The sequence below is a fragment of the Pseudonaja textilis genome, chromosome 1, assembly GCF_049901715.1.
Source record: "Pseudonaja textilis isolate UNSWEBS1 chromosome 1, rPseTex1.2, whole genome shotgun sequence".
Taxonomy (NCBI): domain Eukaryota; kingdom Metazoa; phylum Chordata; class Lepidosauria; order Squamata; family Elapidae; genus Pseudonaja; species Pseudonaja textilis.
This window is the reverse complement of record NC_141990.1, coordinates 328,412,387-328,434,256: the sequence shown is the minus strand read 5'-3', so window position 1 is coordinate 328,434,256 and position 21,870 is coordinate 328,412,387. Positions and strand designations below refer to the sequence as shown.

Below are 21,870 nucleotides of genomic sequence, written 5' to 3'. Positions count from 1 at the left end.
CTATGACTGTGTATAAATATTGTAATCTGGAATCATGTTGCTCACGTGAAGAGATGTGTAAAAAATAAAAATTATAAAAAACTTTGGGAAAAATAGAGTAGCATTAGATAACATGGTATAGGTTAGTGACTTATTATCTTAAATTTATCCATCTGCTCTTGTGAGCGTTGGGGGAAAAAGTTCTATATCCTGAAGATGTTGTTGAACTACAATTCCTGAACAAGGAATCTGTGAAATGAAGAACTGTGAATATTGATAGGGGAAGTTATACAGGTAGTCCTCAACTTTGAACGATTTGTTTAATGACCGTTTGAAATTATAGCAGCACTGAAAAAGTGACTTACCTCTGGTTCTTGCACTTACAACTAGCATCCCCACTGTTACTTTATTTTATTATTATTACTTTTATTGTCAGAGTACAACCTGTGTACAATGAGATTGGCTGAGCCTCCCGTGATCAAAATCAGGGGACTTGGCAATCAGTAAGTGTTTATGATGACTGTAGCATCCTGAATCACGTGATCATCATTGGTCCCAACAACTTCCAACAGACAAAGTCAATGGGACAAGACAGGTTCACTTAATGATCACATGATCATTAACAACTGCAGTGATTCTCTTAATAACCATGGTGAAAAAGGTCATAGCGTTGGGTATGACTTGCTTAAAAACACCTTGCTTTAACCAACAGAAATTCAACCAATTGTGGTCATAAGCCAAGGACTACCCTGTACTTGAACCACAACTGAAAAGTGGCAGGTTCCCCAGACACAGCTTTTAGAATGAGTTTTTAATGTGGTGTATAAATTAGAGTATAAGTGGGCAACCCAGAGATTGTGAGTCACCTGTGACTCCATTTGTGCTCTCCTCTTTCCTGTGAAGCCCAAATAGACAACTGCTCAGTGGCAAAATTTCCGCTATACAATTGCCATTTTATTTATTTCCCTTTACTTCCCAAAATAAGAGGGACACTACTGGTGGTGCAGTGATTAGAATGCACTATTGCAGGCAAATTCTGCCCACAGCTTGGAGTTCAACACTGACGGGCATCAAGGTTGACTCAGGCTTCCGTCATTTGAACATCAATAAAATGAAGATCTAGATTGTTGGGGGCAATATGCTGACACTGTAAACCGCCCAGAGAGTGCTGTAATACAGACGTCTCCAGCCTTGGCAACTTTAAGACTTGTGGACTTCAACTCCCAGAATCCCTCAGCCAGCTGGCTGAGGCATTCTGGGAGTTGAAGTCCACAAGTCTTAAAGTTGCCAAGGCTGAAGATCCCTGAAAATACACCATGAAGTGGTATATAAGCCTAGCTGCTATTGCTATAAAGAGGAGGCCATAGGAAGTAAACAGCTTCCAAATTGAGCAAAATATTTGAGCTTCAATCCCTCCAGTGATGTTCCCATGTGCTGGGGCCCTCTGGCAATTAAGTGGATCTTAGCCAAAGAAAGTGCCCCATCCCTGAACTCTGTGGTTTTTCCCTCCTCCCCAAGATGTCAGTTTACACTTTCAGAACCAACCAATGTAAATAGGTAAATTATCCCGGTGGTTTCCAAGCCCATCTCTGACCCTTGTTTGTCTTTTTTCTCCAAGGATTTGAGCTGGAACAAATATATAGACAAGAAGCTGGAATTTCATGATCAGTTGCTTTTGGATACCATCCGGCGTGACCAGGACCCGGTGGTGAGGGAATATATGCGGTTGCTTGCCCTGTGTCACACTGTCATGGTGGAGGAGAAAGAAAGTGAGTAGACCAGGGGTGGGATTCTACAGGTTTGCACCTATTCTCTAGAACCGGTTGTTAACATTCTGAGCAGTTCGGAGAACCGGTTGTTAGAAGAAATTACTGGCCTAATCCTGTAAGGAAGGCAGGAAGGAAACATTCTGGTGTTGCTTACAGAAACTGCCTCTCCGTTGACCCTTATTACATTCTTGGCAGGACTAGACTTCCTGTCTCTGGAACTTCTCTGGATTTTTTTCCCTTCTTTTGCTGGTACTTTGCTTGTGTGGTGTGACCATTCAAGTTACAATGGCACTGAAAAAAAATGACTTATGGCTGTTTTTCACATTTACGATTGTTGCAGCATCCCCACAGGCCAGGCGAGTAGATGAGTGCCTCAATGTGAGTGATGTTGAGTTGGCCATGCCCAGCCAGTCACAAGACCACCAAGCCATGCCCACCAACTAAGCCATGCCCACAGAACTGGTTGTTAAAAAATCTGAATCCCACCCCTGGAGTACACTAGTAGTTGATTCTATTTTTGGTCATCTCAGTTTTGTAGGAGTTGGTCACGAGCTGTGCAGCAGCTGCCAAAAAAGCCAACACAGTTCTAGGCAGAAGTGCAATAGAATCAAGATCACGTGAAGTATTAATGCCACTTTATAAGATGATGGATTTGTAGTTTTTACTTATTGCAAGGAAGCCTGGAACTTTTAGATTTGGGATTCCCCAGTTGTGCCAGTTTACTCTCCAAAATAAAAAGAACTTTTGAGAAGATGTCTGTCTCAGAGTTATTGGTTGGAGTGGAGGTTTTCTGGAATGCTGACGAATAGATTTTATGTGGGCTTCAAGTTCTGCTTTGATCTTCAGGGAAAGGTTTAAGCTGACCTCAGCAGAGAGACAGTCTATCTTGAACACAAAGTTCAGGTGGGAACTGGAAAGACCACAGTGTTTAAGCTATGTTCCAGAAACACTTCAGACATGTATTTGCCTCTTTTCCGAGAACCCGTTTGTCTTTGATAACCAATACAATGCCTAAACTTTCTAACATTACCCAGACAGGCCAGCTGTAGGTCTTTTGTCTTTTGAGCATACTGCTGAGAGGCAGTAGGAGGTCACATCTCACTGGAAAAGATATCATCTCTTTTGGTTGTTGTGTTGGCATCTCAACCATCTGATTCGCTTGCCTGCATTTCATTGTCACTGTGAGAAGAATAACAAATTAACAAAATAACAAGAGTTGGAAGATATCTCAGAGGTCTTCTAGTCCAAATCTTTGCTCAAGCAGGAAACCCTATGCCATTTCAGACAAGTTGTCCAATCTCTTCTTAAAAACCTCCCCATGTTGGAGCAACCACAGCTTCTGGAGGCTCTTTACATTTGGCAGTAAAAATCTACCAACTGAAAATCTCCTCAATTCCTTTATTTTGGGTCATCAAAGGAAACATTTATCCCCATTACCACATGTCAAATTCCTTAACTGATGGCTTACGGGACTATGGAATAGAGTTCATTTTGGGATGTCACATCTTTGAGTTTCAAATCCTTTTCATACTTTATCACCCGGTTTTGCCATCCAGGTACCTCCAGGAAACGTACAAACATGGCATAAAGTCAAGCATTTTCCACTCTACTTTAAGTAAAGAACCCAGGTCTCCTGTGCACCTATTTCTGTTCCCAATATTATAATAATTCAGCTTTTCATTACATAAATCCTTTGGTCATGGGCAACTCACAAATAGGCCACTCCACACTAATATTGTGATTTTTGGATGCCGGTGTTGCTTAACATTAGATATGAGGAGATTAAAATCTTCTTTTGGAACTTCACTTAATTTAACCACACTTGAGCAACTTTCTTTCTAATCCGATTACTTGTGCACCTGCGGTATGATGAAGGAGTCTTCCCAATTTACAAACAATGCTAGCTCTAATGTGACATCCCATCCTCAATGCTGAAAGAGATGCAGTTTTGTTTGGAGGAACAAAACAAGTGTTGGCGTCGGATATGTTGATTATACCTGTGTCAAGAACAGTATTTATGACATGTCATTATAATACCTCTGCCCCCGCAGAGATCAAACATCAAAGAAACAGAATGCGCTACTGTGCAGTTTAGAATCATAGAGTTGAAAGGGATCTTGAAAGTCTTCTAGCCCAACACCCAGCCCAGTGAAGGAGTCCTCCCACCATTTTGGACAAATGGCCACCCAATCTTTTCTTGAAAACTAGAGGGGGCATTTAGCAGGTTCTGACCAGTTCTGGAGAACCGGTAGTGGAAATTTTGAGTAGTTCAGAGAACCGGCAAACCCCACCTCTGACTGGAGATTTTACAGTATCCTTGCCCTGCCATGCCCACCAAGCCACGCCCACAGAACCGGTAGTAAAAAAAAATTGAATCCCACCGCTGTTGAAAACCTCCTGTGATGGAGCCTCCTCGGCTTCTGAAGCCATAGCTTAATAACTCTCGCAATTAGGAAATAGTGGGAACAATCAACCAATGGAACAGCTTGCCTTCAGAGCTTGTGGGAGTTTCATCACTGGAAGCTTTCAAGAAGAGACTGGACTGCCATCTGTCAGAAATGGTTATAAGGCCTCCTGTTGAGCAGGGGGTTGGACTAGATGACCTACAAGGTCCCTTCCAACTCTGTTATTCTATTCTATCCTATTCTTTCCCAGTTTAAGTTTTGATCTTCCATCTGCTGGTTCTTGCCTCGCCTTCAGGTACTTGCAACACACTGCTGGCTCATACTTAATAGAATAGCAGAATAACAGAGTTGGAAGGGACCTTGGAGGTCTTCTAGTCCAACCCCCTGCTCAAGCAGGAAACCCTATATCATTTCAGACAACTGGCTGTCCAGTCTCTGCTTTAAAACTTCAAATGTTGGAGCACTTACAACTTTTGGAAGCAAGTCACTCCACAGATTATTTGTTCTAACCATTGGAAAAGTTCTCCTTAGTTCTAGATTTCTTCTCTCCTTGATTAGTTTCCATCTGTTGCTTCTTCTGCAATGCCTTCAGGTCTTTTGAAGAATAGGTTGATCCCCCTTCTACTTTGTAGCAGCTTGTTAGATATTGGAATACTACTATCATTGCACCTCTAGTCCTTCTTTTCAATCTAGACATAGCCAATATCCAGCAACTTAAGTGGTTGTCCACTAAGACCCCTAGATCCCTCTCATAGTTAATGGTGTTATGCAAGGTACCACCTATTCTGTACCTCTACGTTTGATTTTTCTTGTCTAAGTGTCAAGCCTGAAGCTGACCTGGCTGTGGCCATTTTCTTTTCTGTGTGTGAGGGGCAGTCTTTACTATCTGGGGTTCTTTTTACATGGCTTCAGGCTGACGCAATGGGGCTGAAGTGGGTTACAGGTAGATGTGGGTTTGTAGTCAAAACAACATAGTTCTCCGATGATTCAGGGCCATTTCAATGGCTGACTAGCCAGAAGAGGAGGAGAGACATAACCAGGCAACCAGCCAGTATCCAGATTGGACAATGTGATTTATTGTTTTGGGAAAACAGGAAACGTTTACTTTTTAATGTGGTGGAAGGCGCAGGAACATTTAGATTTGGCTTTTCACCAGTTGTACCAGGATGATATCTCCTAATAACCGTTCTTTGAGGAATCAACCTGCCTCGGAGCTGTGTGGACCATGGGGGTATTACTTGGAAGATTGTCACTAAGTCTAAAACTTTATTTTTCTCACCTCTGAAATTACATTTTCTTGGATAGGGCCCAACATTCACCTCTGACAAGATCTTTCTGAATCTTAAGTGTCTTCTAAAGCACAGGTCGTCAACCTTTTGGACCTCAGGAACCACCAAACTCATAATTTTAAATCTTGTGGACCAGAGAACCTGGGAAAATCCCCCAAAAAAGTCTGCAGGAAAATTCCCCACCCTGTTTTCCTACCGATTGATCATTCTTTATTTGGGATCACAGGATATCATCTCCAGCTCCAATCTCAGGAGGAGAGACAGGCTTTTGGCTTTGTGGAAGGAAAGCAGCAGAAGCAGCAGAAGTCTTTCTTTCTCTCCCCCAAACTCCTCCCGAAATGAGTCTTTGCGAGACTTGATGCACCGGCGCAGCCTCTTGGGGCAGGATGCCTTGCAGGGTCCCAGAGACTCATTTCTGCTTTCCTTGCATGCAGCCAAAAGCAGAAGAAGAAAGAAGTGGAAAGAAGTAGCCCGGTGGCTAAGTGAGGTGCGTGGGGCGAGTGGGGCAAATTCCCCTCCTCCGCCCTTTCCCCCTCCCCTCATTACCTCATGTTTGCAATGCAAGTGACGTGAGCCTTGTGTTCCTGTGTAGCCTGGATTAATTGCATTGGAGGGTGCTTTGGGAGTGACATTTCTCTGCGGACCACTGAAATTTTCTCACGGACCACCAGTGGTCCCTGACCCACTGGTTGGCAACCACTGTTCTAAAGTATTAACCATTCTCCCCAGCTTGGTGTTATCTGCAAATTTGAGGAGTTCTACCCCCTCCTCTAAATCATTTATGAATGACATTCTCAGTCATCCAGGTCACAGTTGTCCCAAAGGTGCTTTTTCAAAAGGCAACTGGACTTCATTTTTCCTTGAAGATGTTTTGCTTCTTGTCCAAGAAGCTTCCTTAGTTCTGAACTGAAGAAGCATCATGGATGAGAAGCAAAATGTCCTCAAGGAAAAACAAAGTTTAGTTGCCTTTCCTTTTGGAAAAAAAACACCTTTGGGACGTTTATGAAGATGTTGAAGAGGACCACGGACAGAATCTTGGAGTACCCCACTGCATGCTTCCCTCCATGTAGGTGTAATATTCACGGTTGACCTATCTCGGCATTAAAGCCTCCTACAGATACCTGTAATGTATACAGGTAACGTATCCCAAGTAGGATCATTTGAACCTGGTCATTCGAGCTTCGAGGGAGAACTCTGGGTTGGTTTGTTCAATCATCCATTTGTTTATTTTCTGGGTTGTCTACAAAATTCCCAGGAGTCTTCCACAACACCAGAGTTCAAAATCATCAATACTCTTCCTGCCCTGTTTCTTCAAAGTCCAACTTTTGCTTTCATGAAGTATTGCAGAGAATACTAAGGCTTGCACGATTCTGATCACAGTAGTTATACACACATCGCAACATCTGAAGAATCATAGGATGGTTTCTGTTTATTTATCCTATTATCAAAGGCTCCGAGAGAAGCATAGATGGCTTCCCCCCACAACACATACACACTTTTCTATGTTCAGGCTAATCCTGTGAGGGTTTTTATTGCCTTTCAACTAAACATTTGTGAAATGGTTTAGAAGACACAATAAAGGAGCAATAATAAAGAGAACAATTCCTGGCAGCCGTTAATAGCCTAAGAACAGCCACAGCAGAAATAATAATAAAAAAATACACTAGAGTTTTTAAAAGTCAGGAAGAATAAAAGGCAAGATATCTAAAGATGGTAGCATAAACCTCAGGTGGGTTTCCTTGAGAAAAGGTCCCAAAACCCAGACCTTTCCCTCCCCCCTCTAAGATTTAGAATGTTTTACAAGGTCAAAATATTTCAATTACACTTCCTTTGTAAAATATTGCAAGCCAATATTTTCTCCATGTTTTCTGCTGTATTGTAGTGAGCACAGAAGGGGAGTTATAGTAACTAAGTGCCATAAAATCAGCTGTTTTGCTTATACCCATCTAAAGCAGATTACCCAAGTTCCCCCAGGCAGCAGTATGATGTATTTATTTGTTTGTTTGTTTATTTCACAAATGAAGGCAAATATATGTGTCCCGGGATAATACAGGTCAATGGTGGGATTCAAATTTTTTTACTACCGGTTCTGTGGGCGTGGCTTGGTGGGCATGGTGTGGCTTGCTGGGTGTGGCATGGGAAGGTTACTGCAAAATCCCATTTCCTCCCCATCCCACTAACCTGCTTTCCAGCTCCGTTCTCCTGTGCAGGGCAACAAAAGGAAATCCAGCCGATCAGCTGGGACTCATTGGGAGGCAGAGAAGAGATGGGGGCAGGGCCACTCAGAGGTGGTATTGGCCGGTTCTCTGAACTACTCAAAATTTCTGCTATCGGTTCTCCAGAACTGGTCAGAACCTGCTGAATACTACCTCTGATACAGGTAGTCCTTGACTTATGTCCACAATTGAGCCCCAAATTTTTGTTCCTAAATGAGATATTTGTGAAGTGAACATTGCCCCATTTTACAACCTTTCTTGCCACAGTTTTTAAGGGAATCCCTGCAGTTGTTAAATTAGTAACATGGTTGTTAAGTGCATCTGGCTTCCCCATTGACTTTGCTGATCAGAAGGTCACAAAACGTGATCACGTGACCTCAGGCAAAGGTGGGATTCTACCGGTTCAGACCGGTTTGGGTGAACCCCTAGCTCCAAAGATCAGCTGGCAGCGAACCGGTTCGTTTGGACAATCATGTGCCCCACCCCACCACCCCTATGCTGTACTTACCTATATTCTCTCAGCTGATTCCCTGCTCTTCAGCTGTGTTACTCCCCAGTGGTAACATAGCAGGTAATTTGGGGGGGGAAACCAGTTCACGCGCACAGCATGCATTTGGCATACGCACACGCGATCACCGAACCGGTTGTTACACCGGCAGCATCCCACCATTGACCTCAGGACATCACAATGGTCATAAATATGTGTTGGTTGCCTGTTAGGAAATTTTTCCCTAGTTTCTAGGTTGGTTTTCTCCTTGATTAGTTTCCGTCCATTGCTTCTTGTTTGCTTTCAGGTGTTTTGACCCCATCTTCTTTGTGGCAGCAGATAACAGATAATAATCAGAGTTAGAAGGAACCTTGTAGGTCATCTAGTCCAACCGCCCCACCCAAGCAGGAGATCCTACACCATTTCTGACAAATGGCAGTCCAATCTCTTCTTGAAAGTCTCAAGTGATGGCGCTCCCACAACCTCCAAGGGCAAGCTGTTCCATTGGTTGATTGTTCTTACTGTCAGAAAGTTTCGCCTTATTTCCAGGTTGAATCTCTCCTTGTTCAGTTTCCATCCATCATTCCTTGTCTGGCCTTCGGGTACTTTAGCAGCCACTTAGACATTGGAACACTCCTAACACGGCACCCCTAGTCTTTCTTTTCATTAAACCTAGCATGGGACACTCTCTTGATTATGTTCTAATCTTTTTGTTCTTAGGCAAGCTTGTTTACCAAGCTGCTTCACCAGATGAGGAAGCCCTGGTAACAGCTGCCAGAAACCTGGGTTATGTCTTTCTCTCCCGCACTCAAGATACTATCACGATAAGTGAACTGGGTATACAACGGACTTACAAGGTGCTGGCATTGCTAGATTTCAATAGTGTCAGAAAACGGATGTCTGTTTTAGGTGAGTATGGATTCTTCAGGTATTACTTCTCTGCATATTTGTTGAGCTGCAAAGTATAGCCTCTCTAATGGGTATTTGGGCAAATGTGCAGGATCGGGAAGAAAATATTTTTTTCAAAAAGTGGAGAATTTCTTTTTTAAGGAGGATTAGGCAGGTGCTTCTGTTTTATTGAAAGCGGCTTAGAGCTGTAGGAAGTGGTGGCGTATAAATTAATGCAACTAACGAGATAAATCTGGTGAGAAACAAAACTGCCTTAAAACCTGAGCCAAAATTGGCAGATGAAAAATGAAGGCAACAGATAAGGATTTTGTGTCTGCATCTGTCCATGTTCACTCCTCACCCGCTTCTGAATTGGGATAAATTAAAATCAAAATTTAATTGTTTTAAGACAAAATAAGCTGGGAGATATCCCAAAGGTACTTTTTCCAAAAGGCAACCAGACCTTCTTGGATTTTTGCTTTGAAAACATTTCACTTCTCATCCAAGAAGCTTCTTCAGTTCTAGCTAACTGGTGGAGAAAGGAAGGTTGGGGTGGGGTGGGGATAGAGAATTGTTCCTGTTTTTTTATGTTGGTGGGTAGGTTGTGTGACATGCCAGCAGTCAAGTTAAGCATTTTCTGGATTTTGAACACATTGAGCCCAAAACGTTAACATCACTGGTCTGGGAACTGAGAGACCCAGGTTTAAGTAATAGAATCATAGAATAACAGAGTTGGAAGGGACCTTGGAGGTCATCTAGTTTAGAACAGGAGAGTCTATTCTGGGTGTCAGCAACCTACGGCTCTGGAGCCACATGTGGCTCTTTAGGCTTTCTGCTTTGGTTCCCTATTGGGTGGTCCTGGCTGGCCTTGCCCCTCACCCTCCCCTCCCAGTCACTCCTCGCCTGGCCTGAGAAGGTAAAACACAGAAAAACAGAAATGAGAGGGAGGGAGGGAGAGATAGAGACCCATTTTCCACAGAAAACACCAGGAGCCACAAAACCTGGGTAAGCGTGATGGGTCATGTGACTGGGTGGGAGTGAAGTTGAGTTGGGCATGTGGCTCCCAGTGTTTTCTGTGGGAATCAGGTCCAAATGGCTCTTTGAGTGTTTAAGATTGCAGACTCCTGGTCTATTCCAAATATTCGTCTCTACCTAGGATCGAACTCACAGCCTCCTGATTGTGAGGTCAGAGCTCCACCTCTAGGCCATGAGAACTGAGAAGCGTTCTGACCTCAGCTGTGAAAGCTCATGTATAACTTGGATCAACCTATCCTAAGAACTGAGTGCTTAGAGCAGGGGTGTCCAACCTTGGCAACTTTAAGACTTGTGGACTTCAACTCCCAGAATTCCTCAGCCAGCTTTGCTTTGCTGGCTGAGGAATTCTGGGAGTTGAAGTCCACAAGTCTTAAAGTTGCCAAGGTTGGACACCCCTGGCTTAGAGGGAAAATCCAATGTGAATCTAAGAAACAAGAAGGGAAACAAACCAACGGATGAATGCAAGGTGGCATAAAAATATCCTTATCTCTTTTTCTCAGTGCAAGATCCTGAAGGTTGCATCAAGCTTTACACCAAGGGGGCAGATTCTGTGATCCTAGAAAGGCTCCACAGTGACCGGACCAATGAAAGTTGCACCATCAAAGCACTGGATGTAAGTTTTGTATTGTATAGAAAAGCCAGGATGGGGGCCATGGTTATCTAGCTGAAGCTCCGCCCCATTTTTAGGTCCATCGACGTGTGCTAAAAGAAGGGGGGGGGGACTTCAATCTTGCAATTCAGCTGTCATCTTGATGGCTCTAATTACAACCAACACCACCTAATTTCTCTTTAAGTCAAACTTATCGGCTTAAATTTGAGCCAATCATTCTTCTCCCAGGGATCCTGTGGGGAAAAACCAGAACTAAGAAGAGATTGGACAGCCATTTGTCTGAAATGGTATAGGAGGGTTAGACTAGAACAGAGGTGTCAAACTCAAGGCCTGCGGGACAGATCCGGCCTGCGGAGTGCTTAGATCTAGCCCATGGGGCTGCCCTGGAAACAGTGAAGGGTTGGCCCCAGTGCCTCTGCCAATGAAAACGGAGCTCTGGGGGGCCGTGGGAGCTCTGTTTTCACTGGCAGAGGGTTGCAAGAGGGTTTCGCAGCCGAAAATGGAGCTCGTGAGGGTCTCATGCAGCCCTCCCACTGTTTTCACTGGCAAAGAATTGCAGGAGGCCATCACAGCTGAAAACGAAGCTTGTGAGGACCACACGTGGTCCTCCTGAGCTTTGTTTTCACTGGCAGAGGGTTGCAAGAGGCCACCGCAACTGAAAACAGAGCTTGCAAAGGCCACACATGGTCCTCCCAAGCTCCATTTTTGTTGGCAGAGAGTTGTAGGAGGCCGTTGCATATCAAAACAGAACTCGGGAGCCCATTTTTGCTGGCAGAGTGCTTGGGCCGCCATTGAGCCATTGACATTGAGCTAGCTACCTACCCTGGCTATGCCCACCCCGGCCTCCCGAGATCAAACGCAACCCTGATGCGGCCCTCAATGAAATCGAGTTTGACGCCCCTGGACTAAAGATCTCCAAGGCCCCTTCCAACTCTAATATTCTGCTACGTACAATGCTGACCTTCCTGGTTGGAAAGTTTGGATGATAACGTCACAAATAGGCACACAAATTCATAGCAAATCCCCCTCCTTAACAACCCATGCTTGTCCTCTCTCCCAGAGTTTTGCAGCGGAGACCTTAAGGACTTTATGCCTGGCTATGAAAGAGATGGACAAAAAGGAGTATGCCCTATGGAGCAAGAAACACCATGCGGCGAGCATCTTATTACAGGGCCGGGCCCAAGAGTTGGACAAAGTATATGAGGAGATTGAGCAGAACCTCAAGGTAAACGTTGGTTTTGGTCTGGTCTGACAGCCGAGTCAAAGTGAGATCTTGGATATTCTTCTATTTCTGAGAGTTGACATTATTTAATATTGCTTTGGCTGAAAAGAGCCACAAAAATAGTCCTCAACTTACGTCCACAATGGACCCCAACATTTCCATGGCTAAGCAAGACCGTTGTTCATTGAGTTTCCCCCCATTTACAACCTTCTTGCCACAGTTGCTAAGTGAATCACTGCAGCTGTTAAGCCCATGACATGGTTGTTAGGTGAATCTGGCTTCCTCATTGACTTTGCTTCTCAGAAGGTTGCAAAAGATGATCCCATGACCCCGGGACCCTGCAACCGTCATAAATACATGCCAGAGGCCTAGCATCTGAATTTGGATCACATGACCATGGAGATGCTGCAATGAGTCATTTTTTCCACTCATGTTCATTCACTTTGAACGATCACTACACAAATGGTTGTATTTTGAAATTTTGGGCTCAGTTGGGTTGTATGCAGTGGTGCTTTTCTACTGGTTTGACCTGGTTCTGGCATACCGGTAGCGCCGAAGATCAGCAGACAACGAACCAGTTTTATCTGTGGAGCTGCTGGAGCTGCTGTTGGGCTCCCATATTTTTTTTTCTCATAAAAAGTTTTTTATTTTTAACAACAAACATAGACAAATACAAAAATAAAACAACAAAATAAAACCATCTTTCAATTGTACAGCGTGTCAGTTGGTACGTAATTCTTGTGCACAATATGCATAGTCTTTTCCTCTTGAATTTAAATTTACGTTCATATTACATTAATCAACTTTCCATGTCATATTATTATTACACCATCATTAGATTTTAGTTTCAAATCCACATTATCCTTTAGAGCAAATCTCAGTTCTTACCAATTTTAATTCATATTAAAACTCATTCTATAGTAATCAATTATAACATATCATTACAGTTAAATTATACTTCAATCTTCCACTTTTCTATCTAACCATTGGTAAAATAGATCCCGTATCTTAAAATATTCTTTTTCTTCTTGCTCTCTAATTGTTAATGTTAATCCACTCATTTCTGCACATTCCATTATTTTTTTAATCACCTCCTCCTCTATTGGAATTTTCTCATTTTTCCAATTTTGAGCAAATACAATTCTAGCTGCAGTTAAAACATTAATAATCAAGTATGTCAATTTTCTGTTATAAACTTCAGGTAAAATTCCCAGTAAAAGTATCTTTGGTTTCAAATCTACATGCTGTTTTGTCATTTTTTTCCAACCATATGTGTATTTTGGTCCAGTGTCTTTTAGCTTCTGCACACGTCCACCACATATGGAAATAAGACCCAGGTATCTGATGACATTTCCAACACTTTGCCAATTTATCTTTGAAAATCCTTGTTATTCATGCTGGGGGGCAGATGCCACCTGTAAAACATTTTATACAAATTCTCTTTATATGCTGTTGACATTGTTAGTTTATAGTTTCTCGTCCGTAGTTCCCTGGGCTCCCATTCTGACCTTCGTTCCCTGCTTTTGAAGCGCAGCTGCTTTGCACGGCGCAGCAAATTGCCGCGCATCAGCTGCTGAAGCGACAGGGAGAGTGCAGGATTGCAGGAGGCGAGTTGGAAAGCCTCTGCGCATGCGCAAAGTGCGTGTTTGGTGGGTGTGCGCAAAGTGTGTGTATGCACGCAAAGCGTGCCCATCAAGCCATGTCCACTGAACCGGTGTTAAACTATTTTGAAACACACGACTGGTCGTATGTCAAGGATTGCCTGTAGTGTCCTATGAAATTTGTACTGTGAAGTTTGTACTGTGAAGTTTTGAATCAACTCTTGTTTTGTTCTTTCAGCTTCTAGGTGCCACAGCCATAGAGGACAAATTACAAGATGGGGTCCCTGAGACCATTCACCTTCTCAAAAGGGGGGACATCAAAGTATGGGTGCTAACTGGAGATAAGCAAGGTACATCAGCCAATTCGTGATGTTCTAATCCCAGGGAATCCTTCAGAAATGACATTCCTTTCTGCAAAAAAAAAGTTTTGCAGGCATCTGATGATTTCACTTTACTTCAAGATGTATGTCCACAGCTAAGTTGATTTCACTTTACTTCAAGATGTATGTCCACAGCTAAGTACAGAATCTGAAAAAAAAAAAACTGTTTAAACAAATTGAAATACATTACTCACTGAACCCTTGTTGGTGGTGCAGTGATTAGAATGCAGTTTTGCAGGCTAATTCTGCCAACTGCCAGCAGTTCAATTCCTACCAGCTCAAGGTGGACTCAGCCTTCCATCCTTCTGAGGTGGGTAAAACGAGGACTCAGATTGTTGAGGGGGACCCATATGCTGACCCTGTAAACCATTTAGAGAGGGCTATAAAACACAGCAAAGAGGAAGATAAGTGCTATTACTATTGCTATTATTTAACACATTCAGACAGAATTATCCAGAATTATTTCAGGTATATGCTCATCTTTTTCAACAAACTGGATTGCGGGGGGAAAAAGTTTAAAAACCAACAATTCACAGGAGAGGTTTTGGAGACTGGGAAATGAATGGAAGAGAAAGGAAGCCTCAATAATTGAAAGACTCAGAGTGAGGCCGTTAACAGCTTATCTCATAAACAGCAATGTAGCCCAGATGGAGAGAAATCTGGGAAGAAGCATTTCAGATCATTCAAAGAGATTTGATAGTGAACTGGCCACTAACAAGGAGTTAGGAAATACCAGTTTGTTTCCAAGATTCTGTATTTACTCCAAAAAAAAACCCCAAAACCCCAAAAACCAACAACCTTGTTTCAGGGATGGAAGGAGAAATAGAAGAAAATGTGCCATGCTCCAGCTTTTAATCCCATTTCTGGTCTTCATTGTGTTTGCAGAAACTGCTGTCAATATTGGGTTTGCTTGCCAGCTCCTTTCTGAAGATATGATCATTCTGGAGGAGAGCAAAATAAGGTATGGAGCTATGAAAAATGTGTTTGGATCAGTGCTGGGATCCAATCTTTTTAACTACCGGTTCTGTGGGCATGGATTGGTGGGCGTGGCTGGGGAAGGATACTGTAAAATCTCTAGTCAGAGGTGGGATTTGCTGGTTCTCCAAACTAGGGGTCGCCAACTTTTTGGACCTCAGGGACCACCAAACTCATAATTTTAAATCCCAGGGACCACTATCTAGTTCTGTGGGTGTTGCCTAATTTGTGGGTGTGGCTTGGTGGTCATGTGACTGGCTGGGCATGGCTTGTATGTAAATGTTACAAAAATTTGTATAGATATTGAATTTTTTATTAAAAAAAGCAACTTTTACCCAAAATCAGGCAGTGGTGGGATTCAATTTTTTTTTACTACTGGTTCTGTGGGCATGGCAGGAGAAGGATACTGTAAAATCCACATTCCCTATACACTCCAGGGGGAAGGTTACTGCAAAATCCCATTCACTCCCCACCTCACTAACCTGCTTTCCAGCTCCGTTCTCCTGTACAGGGCAACAAAAGAAGACCCAGCCAATCAGCTGGGACTCGGGAGGCAGAGAATAGATGGGGGCGGGCCAGTCAGAGGTGGGATTTGCTGGTTCTCCGAACTACTCAAAATTTCCGCTACCGGTTCTCCAGAACTGGTCAGAACCTGCTGAATACCACCTCTGCTCTCGTGCCACAATTGTTAAATGAATCTGGCTTCTCCATTGACTTTGCTTGTCAGAAGGTCGTAAAAGGGGATCCCATGACCCCAGGACACTCCAATTATCATAAATACACACCATTTGCCAAGTGTTTGAATTTTGATCAGGTGATTATGGAGATACTGTTACAGTTGTAAGTGTGCAAAACCATCCTAAGTCACCTTTTTCAGTGCCATTGTAACTCTGATGGCCACTGAACAATCTACAACAGGGCTCCCTGTTTTTCATTTGTCCATTTGCTACGAAATTCCAGCTGGGCTCAATAGCTTTTCATAGTAAATCTCTCTATCTCATAGGGAGGTTGTTTGAGCGCAGAGCAAATACGGACTCTGTTCCTGAACTTTCAGCTTTAGTGTTTGTGGCTTGCCAGCGGCTAGTGGAGCTGGCAGTAGAGTCGGATAGTGATGAGGTTGGGGAGGAATCTGGGCCAGTCCTGGAGGCTGAGGAAGGCTCGGACAAGGGCTCTGCATCAGAGGCGGAGTGGGATTGAGGCAGACTGTCAGTCATCAGCTGCCGTCGAAGTCCGACAGCATTGAGGTGTGGGAGCAGCTGGAGCCGGTTCCCAGCCTGCACATGCGCAGAGCTGCCAAAAGAAAAGAACAATTATGAACTAAGGGTCGACATGGGAGTAAGGCCACAGGTGGACGGTGAATGGCCCCTTCCGTAGGGATTAAAAGAGGAGCAAAAGGGGAGGGGGCTTTTGCAGGAAACAATTCATTCGTTCCAGCAGTGTGAAGATCTGTCTGTGTATCTCAGAGACTCTCTGCCGAGTCCTTCCTTGTCAGCACTGCGTTTGAAAATATTTACTTGGCAGCTCTCCAGGCTAGATAAGGTAATTAAGGTCTTCCTAATTACACCCTTGAAAGACAGTTTGCCAGGCTTTTGGCTGAATGTGAACGCAAGAAATTCACCTTCGTTTAAGAAAAGGGGTTTTGCCGGGACAAAGAGTCTGCTTAGTGCTTTTTGGGGGAAGCCTTGGTTAGAACGTTGTCTTTATCTCGGAATCAGAAATTAAACTTTTCATGCAGATACCAACCGAGGGATGAGGAAGGTTAGATGTTGCAGGTGCATCTTGGACAAGCGGATCAATGCTAGTGATTTCAATTGGTGTGATGCCTTGTGCTTCCGGGTTCATGACTCCTACCTTTGTTTTTCTCCCCACCTCCATGTTTTTCAGTGAGATTCTTGAACCAACCTGGTACAGCAACAACAGTCTGGTTGGCAGCGATGAAGCCCTGTGCAACACCAGCTCTTTTCTTCCTTACCAGGCATCTGGAGGGCATGTCAAAAAAGCCCTGGTGGTCACTGGGGATTTCCTTGTAAGATAACATTTTTAATGGGTCCCTTTCCTCTATAGTACGGATACGACCTCGATTTACGACCTCAGTGGAGACCAACATTTCTGTGGCTAAGCAAAACAGTTTTTAAATGCATTTTGCCCCATTTTATAACCTTTCTTGTGGGACGCGGTGGCCCAGTGGCTAAGATGCTGAGCTTGTCGGTCAGAAAGATCAGCAGTTTGGTGGTTCGAATCCCTAGCACCGCGTAACGGAGTTCCCGTTACTTGTCCCAAATCCTGCCAACCTAGCAGTATGAAAGCATGTAAAAGTGCATGTAGAAAAATAGGGACCACCTTGCTGGGAAGGTAACAGTGTTCCGTGCGCTTTCGGCGTTAAGTCATGCCAGCCACATGACCACGGAGACGTCTTCGGACAGCACTGGCTCTTGGGCTTTGTAATAGAGATGCTCAGGCAGGAAATCTTGTGCCATTTCAGACAAATGGTTATCCAATCTCCTCTTAAAAACTTCTAGTGTTGGGGCATTCACAAGTTCTGGAGGCAAGTTTTCCGCTGGTTAATTGTTCTTACTGACAGGAAATTTCTCCTTAGTTCTAAGTTGCTTCTCTCTTCTTTTCCTGCCTTCAGGTGCTAGGGAGAATAGCCTGACTCCCTCTTCTTTGTGGCAGTCCCTGAAATATCGGAACACCGCTATCATGTCACCCCAATCCTTCTTTTCATCAAACTAGGCCACGGGTCTTCAAACTTGACAGTGTTAAGACTTGGGGACCTCAACTCCCAGAATTCCTCCTCCAGTCATGTTAGCTCAGGAATTCTGGGAGGAAGTCCACAAGTCTTAAACTTGCCAAGTTTGAAGACCCTTGAAGTAGACCTACACAATTCCAACAACCGTTGTTGGTAGGACAGCTATAATTTTGGGCAAGGAAATCAGACCCCCCTGGGTTATACGTCTGGGCTTCCTCTCTCCCCAGGAGAAAATCTTTCACACGGAGGAGGAGGAGAAGAAAGCAAAGAAGATGAAAGGCCTTTTGGCGTCTTTGCGCTTCCGGACTGCGGACACCAGCAAGGAATACGGGAACCTCATTGAAAAAGCCTTTGTGGAACTGGCTACCACTTGCCAAGCTGTGATCTGCTGCAGGGTCACACCCAAGCAGAAGGCCCTCATTGTGCAAATGGTGAAGAGACACAAGAACTCCATCTCCTTGGCCATCGGAGATGGGGCCAACGACGTCAACATGATTAAAAGTGAGTTCTCCTGCTGCCCTTTGGGGTCTCAGATATACAGTCTTGGGCAGGCAGGTATGCTCTCAAATTGGTTTTCGTCAGCCAAGATGTGTGGTGATTGTACAGGTAGTCCTCAACTTACAACTTACAGTGGCTGTTCAAAGTTACAACGGCACTGAAAAAAAAGTGACTGATGACCATTTTTCACCGTAAACGACTTTTGCAACATCCCCATGATTGAAATTCGGTTATTTGGCAACTGGTTCATATTTATGACAGCTGCTGTATACCAAGTTTATGTGATCCCCTTTTGTGACCTTCTGAGAAGCAAAGTCAAGGGGGAAACCAGATTCACTTAACAACCAGGTTACTAACTTATCAACTGCAGGGATTCACTGTGGCAACTGTGGCAAGAAAGGCCGTAAAATGGGGCAAAACTCACTGAACAAATGTCTCGCTCAACAACAGACAGTTTGGACTCGGGGGTGGTCATAAGTCGAGGACTCCTTGTACTTCTTAAGAGGACTAGCCATGGGCTGTTGGCTATGCTAGTTGTGGCTGACAGCAGTTGTAGTCCAAAGCATTTGGATGGTGCCGCAGTGGAGAAGGTAAATATGTGCAGTTGATTAGATTTGCCTGAGGAAAACAGAGGCTTTGTGGCTGGTGCAGGCCACAGCAGAGCTGTCACCGTGGAAACGTAAGTTTAACTTTTATACACACAGGGACTTCCCTTCCTGTGAAGAAAGAGATTGGTCTTACAGGTGGGAGAGAAAAGAAAGTGTGTTAGGCAGGGCTCTCCAACCTTGGCAACTTTAAGCCTGGTGGACTTCAACTCCCAGAATTCCCCAGCCAGTTGGCTGGGGAATTCTGGGAGTTGAAGTCCACCAGGCTTAAAGTTGCCAAGGTTGGAGAGCCCTGTGCTACAGAGTTTGGAGATTAGTGTTGAGGATATCTCAAACCTAAGACACTTAGGGGCCTTTTTGTAACTATTATCTTTTGACAACTTGGAAGCCATTTTTCTTTAGAAAAGCATTTAAGATGGATGAATTCCAATTTCTTTTAGAGAACAGTGGGTGATGTGACAGTTACATCAACCATAGATGGTTAAAAAAAAACATTAACAAGGTGGACAGGACCAGGCAACTGAAGCCCCACCCCTTTTGTGCCCATGGGATGAGTGATCAGATGATTGACACACATGAAAAAGGGCAGAGCTTCAATCATCTGATCCCTCCTCCCTTTTGGATGTAGACTTTTCCGTGGATGCTGTGATTAGTCCATTAGATTTGATTATGTCAGCTTCCATGAGGCCCTTCCATTGCAGCTCAGTTGCTACTCTCTCAAAGTTCTCCTTGTTTGTTTGTTTGTTTTATATGCCACCCATCTCACTATCAAAAGACTCTTGACGACGTTCCTTTTCATCTGTCAATACTATTTATGCCAAGGATGTGCAATATTTTCCCTATTAAAAGGCACATGGCCTGAGGTTTTATCTTTCAGAGGTCATATGGTAGGTAGGGTTAGCAAGTTAGGATTAGAATTAGGGTTAGGATTAGGGTTAGCGTGAGATCATAAAAGAACCCCTTTTCTTTCCCCCATTTTTCTAACACCCTTTTTATTTCTGTATCCTTCCTGCTTTTCTTTTGAAGTCCTTAGGACCAAGCTTGGAAAGCCAATGTTGATTAGTATTTGGATTGAAGACTTCAGAAATCCCTGGCCTGTAAATTAGGTTTAGAAATTTTAATTCCTTCAATTTGAATTTGATTAGAAGTTATCCTTAGCATTAAAAAAAAAAACACCAAGCATCAAGGAAGGGAAAACCAACCCTTACAAGATGTTTAAACAGATCTCTTGCTGAGGACGGTTAAGAGTTGGCCAAACTTACCTTCAGCTTCATTGCTACAGGGTTATCTACCTGGTTCATTGGGACAGGTGGTTGTTTCCCACTCCTTTGGGCCTCTATCTGGGAATTAAAGCTGGGGTGATTTGCAAACAAGACTTGCAGTCCCCTGCAAGGATCCTTCCCCTTTCCCATCTTAATCAGAAACTTCTGAGCTTTTCATAAAGCCATAAATTGGAATACTTGGAATACTGCATCCAGGTTTGGTCGCCACAATTAAAAATGATGTTGAAACTCTAGAAAGAGTGCAGAGAAGGGCAACAAAGATGATTAGGCTAAAACATGTAAAGAATGGTTGCTGGAACTGGGTATGTCTTGTTTAATGAAGAGAAGGACTAGTGGTGACATGATAGCACTGTTCTGATATCTCAGGGGTTGCCACAAAGAAGAGGGAGTCAAGCTATTCTCCAAAGCACCTGAGGGCAGGACGAGATACAATGGACTGAAACTAATCAAGGAGAGAAGCAACTTAGAACTAAGGAGAAATTTCCTGACAGAACAATTAATCAGTGGAACAACTGGCCTCCAGAAATTGTGAATGCTCCAATACTGGACGTTTTAAAGAGATTGGATAACCATTTGTTTGAAATGGTGTTGGCAAACCTTTTCGGCACTGAGTGCCAAAACGGGAGCAGGCGTGCACAGGAGCACCAGAAACCAGAAGAGCAATGGGATGACATGCCCAATGAGATGGCTCTGCGTGCCACTTCTGGCATACATGCCATAGGTTCGGCATCACGGGTATAGGATTTCCTGCCTGAGCAGGAGATTGGACTAGATGACCTCCAAGGTCCCTTCCAACTCTGTTGTTCTGTTAAATAATTGCTGGAGTCAAAATTGGAATGTGGTCTGATATTATCCCTTCCTCGTGTTCTCTCCAGCTGCGGACATAGGAGTTGGAATCAGTGGGCAAGAAGGCATGCAAGCAGTACAGTGCAGTGATTATGCACTGGCTCAGTTCCGCTACCTTCAGAGGCTCCTCTTCGTCCATGGAAAGTGGTCCTACCTCCGGATCTCCAAATTTCTCCGCTACTTCTTCTTCAAGACGTTTGCTGGCATGATGGTGCAAATCTGGTTTGCTTTCTATACCGGATTCACAGCACAGGTGAGTGTTAATTCCCCCACCCCACCCTAAACCCCTGATTTTAATCTTTTCAGTCTGACTTTCATTTCTGAACTTGTGTGATGCTGGGTTCCCAGCCAGATATGGATGAGGAGGAGTCAAGCAGGGAGGTAGTCTTGAATCCTTGTGTGACCCACCAGATTCATAAACCTGACTCCCCACCACTTTAATTTAAATGAAACCTTATCGGTTTGTTCCCAAGGGAAAACGAAAAGTCTGGGGAGATTCTTGTAATATAGGCAGAACACAATAAAGTTGAACCTTTGAACCTTTCCCAAGTGGATCTGGTTGTTTGCTTGTGCCAGACATGTTCATAGCATTTCTCTGGTCTAATTTTGTCACACTGTCAAAGAATAAAGTAAGATTTCCCTGGCATGATCTGTTCTTGAGAAACCCACTTTGGCTTCTGGTTATGACTTTGTCTCTAGGTGTTCAGAGATTCGTTACTTAATTGTCTTTTCCAGAATCTTCCCAAGTATTGATGTCAGGCTGATAGGTCTGTAGTTTCCTGGATCTATTTTGCTCCTTCTTTGAAGATGGGAACTACATCAGCTCTTTTCCAGTCATCTGGTAGTTTCCTGGTATTCCAGGATCTTTGAAAGATGTGGTTCAGTGATTCTGAGATCACATCTACCAGTTCCTTCAGAACCTTGGGGTATAATCCATCTGATCCTGATAACATGATATGGTTCTTGGCATAAATTTCTTCTGAACTCACCCCATGGCCTTAAAACAGCCATGATACACTAATGTATTTTACCT

The 21,870-nt window shown here is 43.7% G+C and overlaps 1 protein-coding gene across 7 annotated transcripts in view; it reads left to right on the top strand.

Annotated features, from left to right (window-relative positions):
- The window catches only part of ATP8B3 (ATPase phospholipid transporting 8B3), an 89,520-nt gene that overhangs the window by 52,079 nt on the left and 15,571 nt on the right, over positions 1–21,870 (top strand). For all 7 annotated transcript variants that reach the window (XR_015741323.1, XM_087922782.1, XM_087922785.1 and 4 more), the window contains 9 exons: positions 1,598–1,748; positions 8,866–9,054; positions 10,569–10,681; positions 11,739–11,903; positions 13,740–13,851; positions 14,767–14,842; positions 16,741–16,882; positions 17,833–18,106; positions 20,867–21,090. Coding sequence is in view for 6 of the 7 variants with exons in the window: in XM_087922782.1 (XP_087778908.1) it covers positions 1,598–1,748; positions 8,866–9,054; positions 10,569–10,681; positions 11,739–11,903; positions 13,740–13,851; positions 14,767–14,842; positions 16,741–16,882; positions 17,833–18,106; positions 20,867–21,090 (1,446 nt within the window). In the remaining variant the exon portion in view is untranslated. The remainder of the gene's footprint in view (positions 1–1,597; positions 1,749–8,865; positions 9,055–10,568; positions 10,682–11,738; positions 11,904–13,739; positions 13,852–14,766; positions 14,843–16,740; positions 16,883–17,832; positions 18,107–20,866; positions 21,091–21,870) is intronic.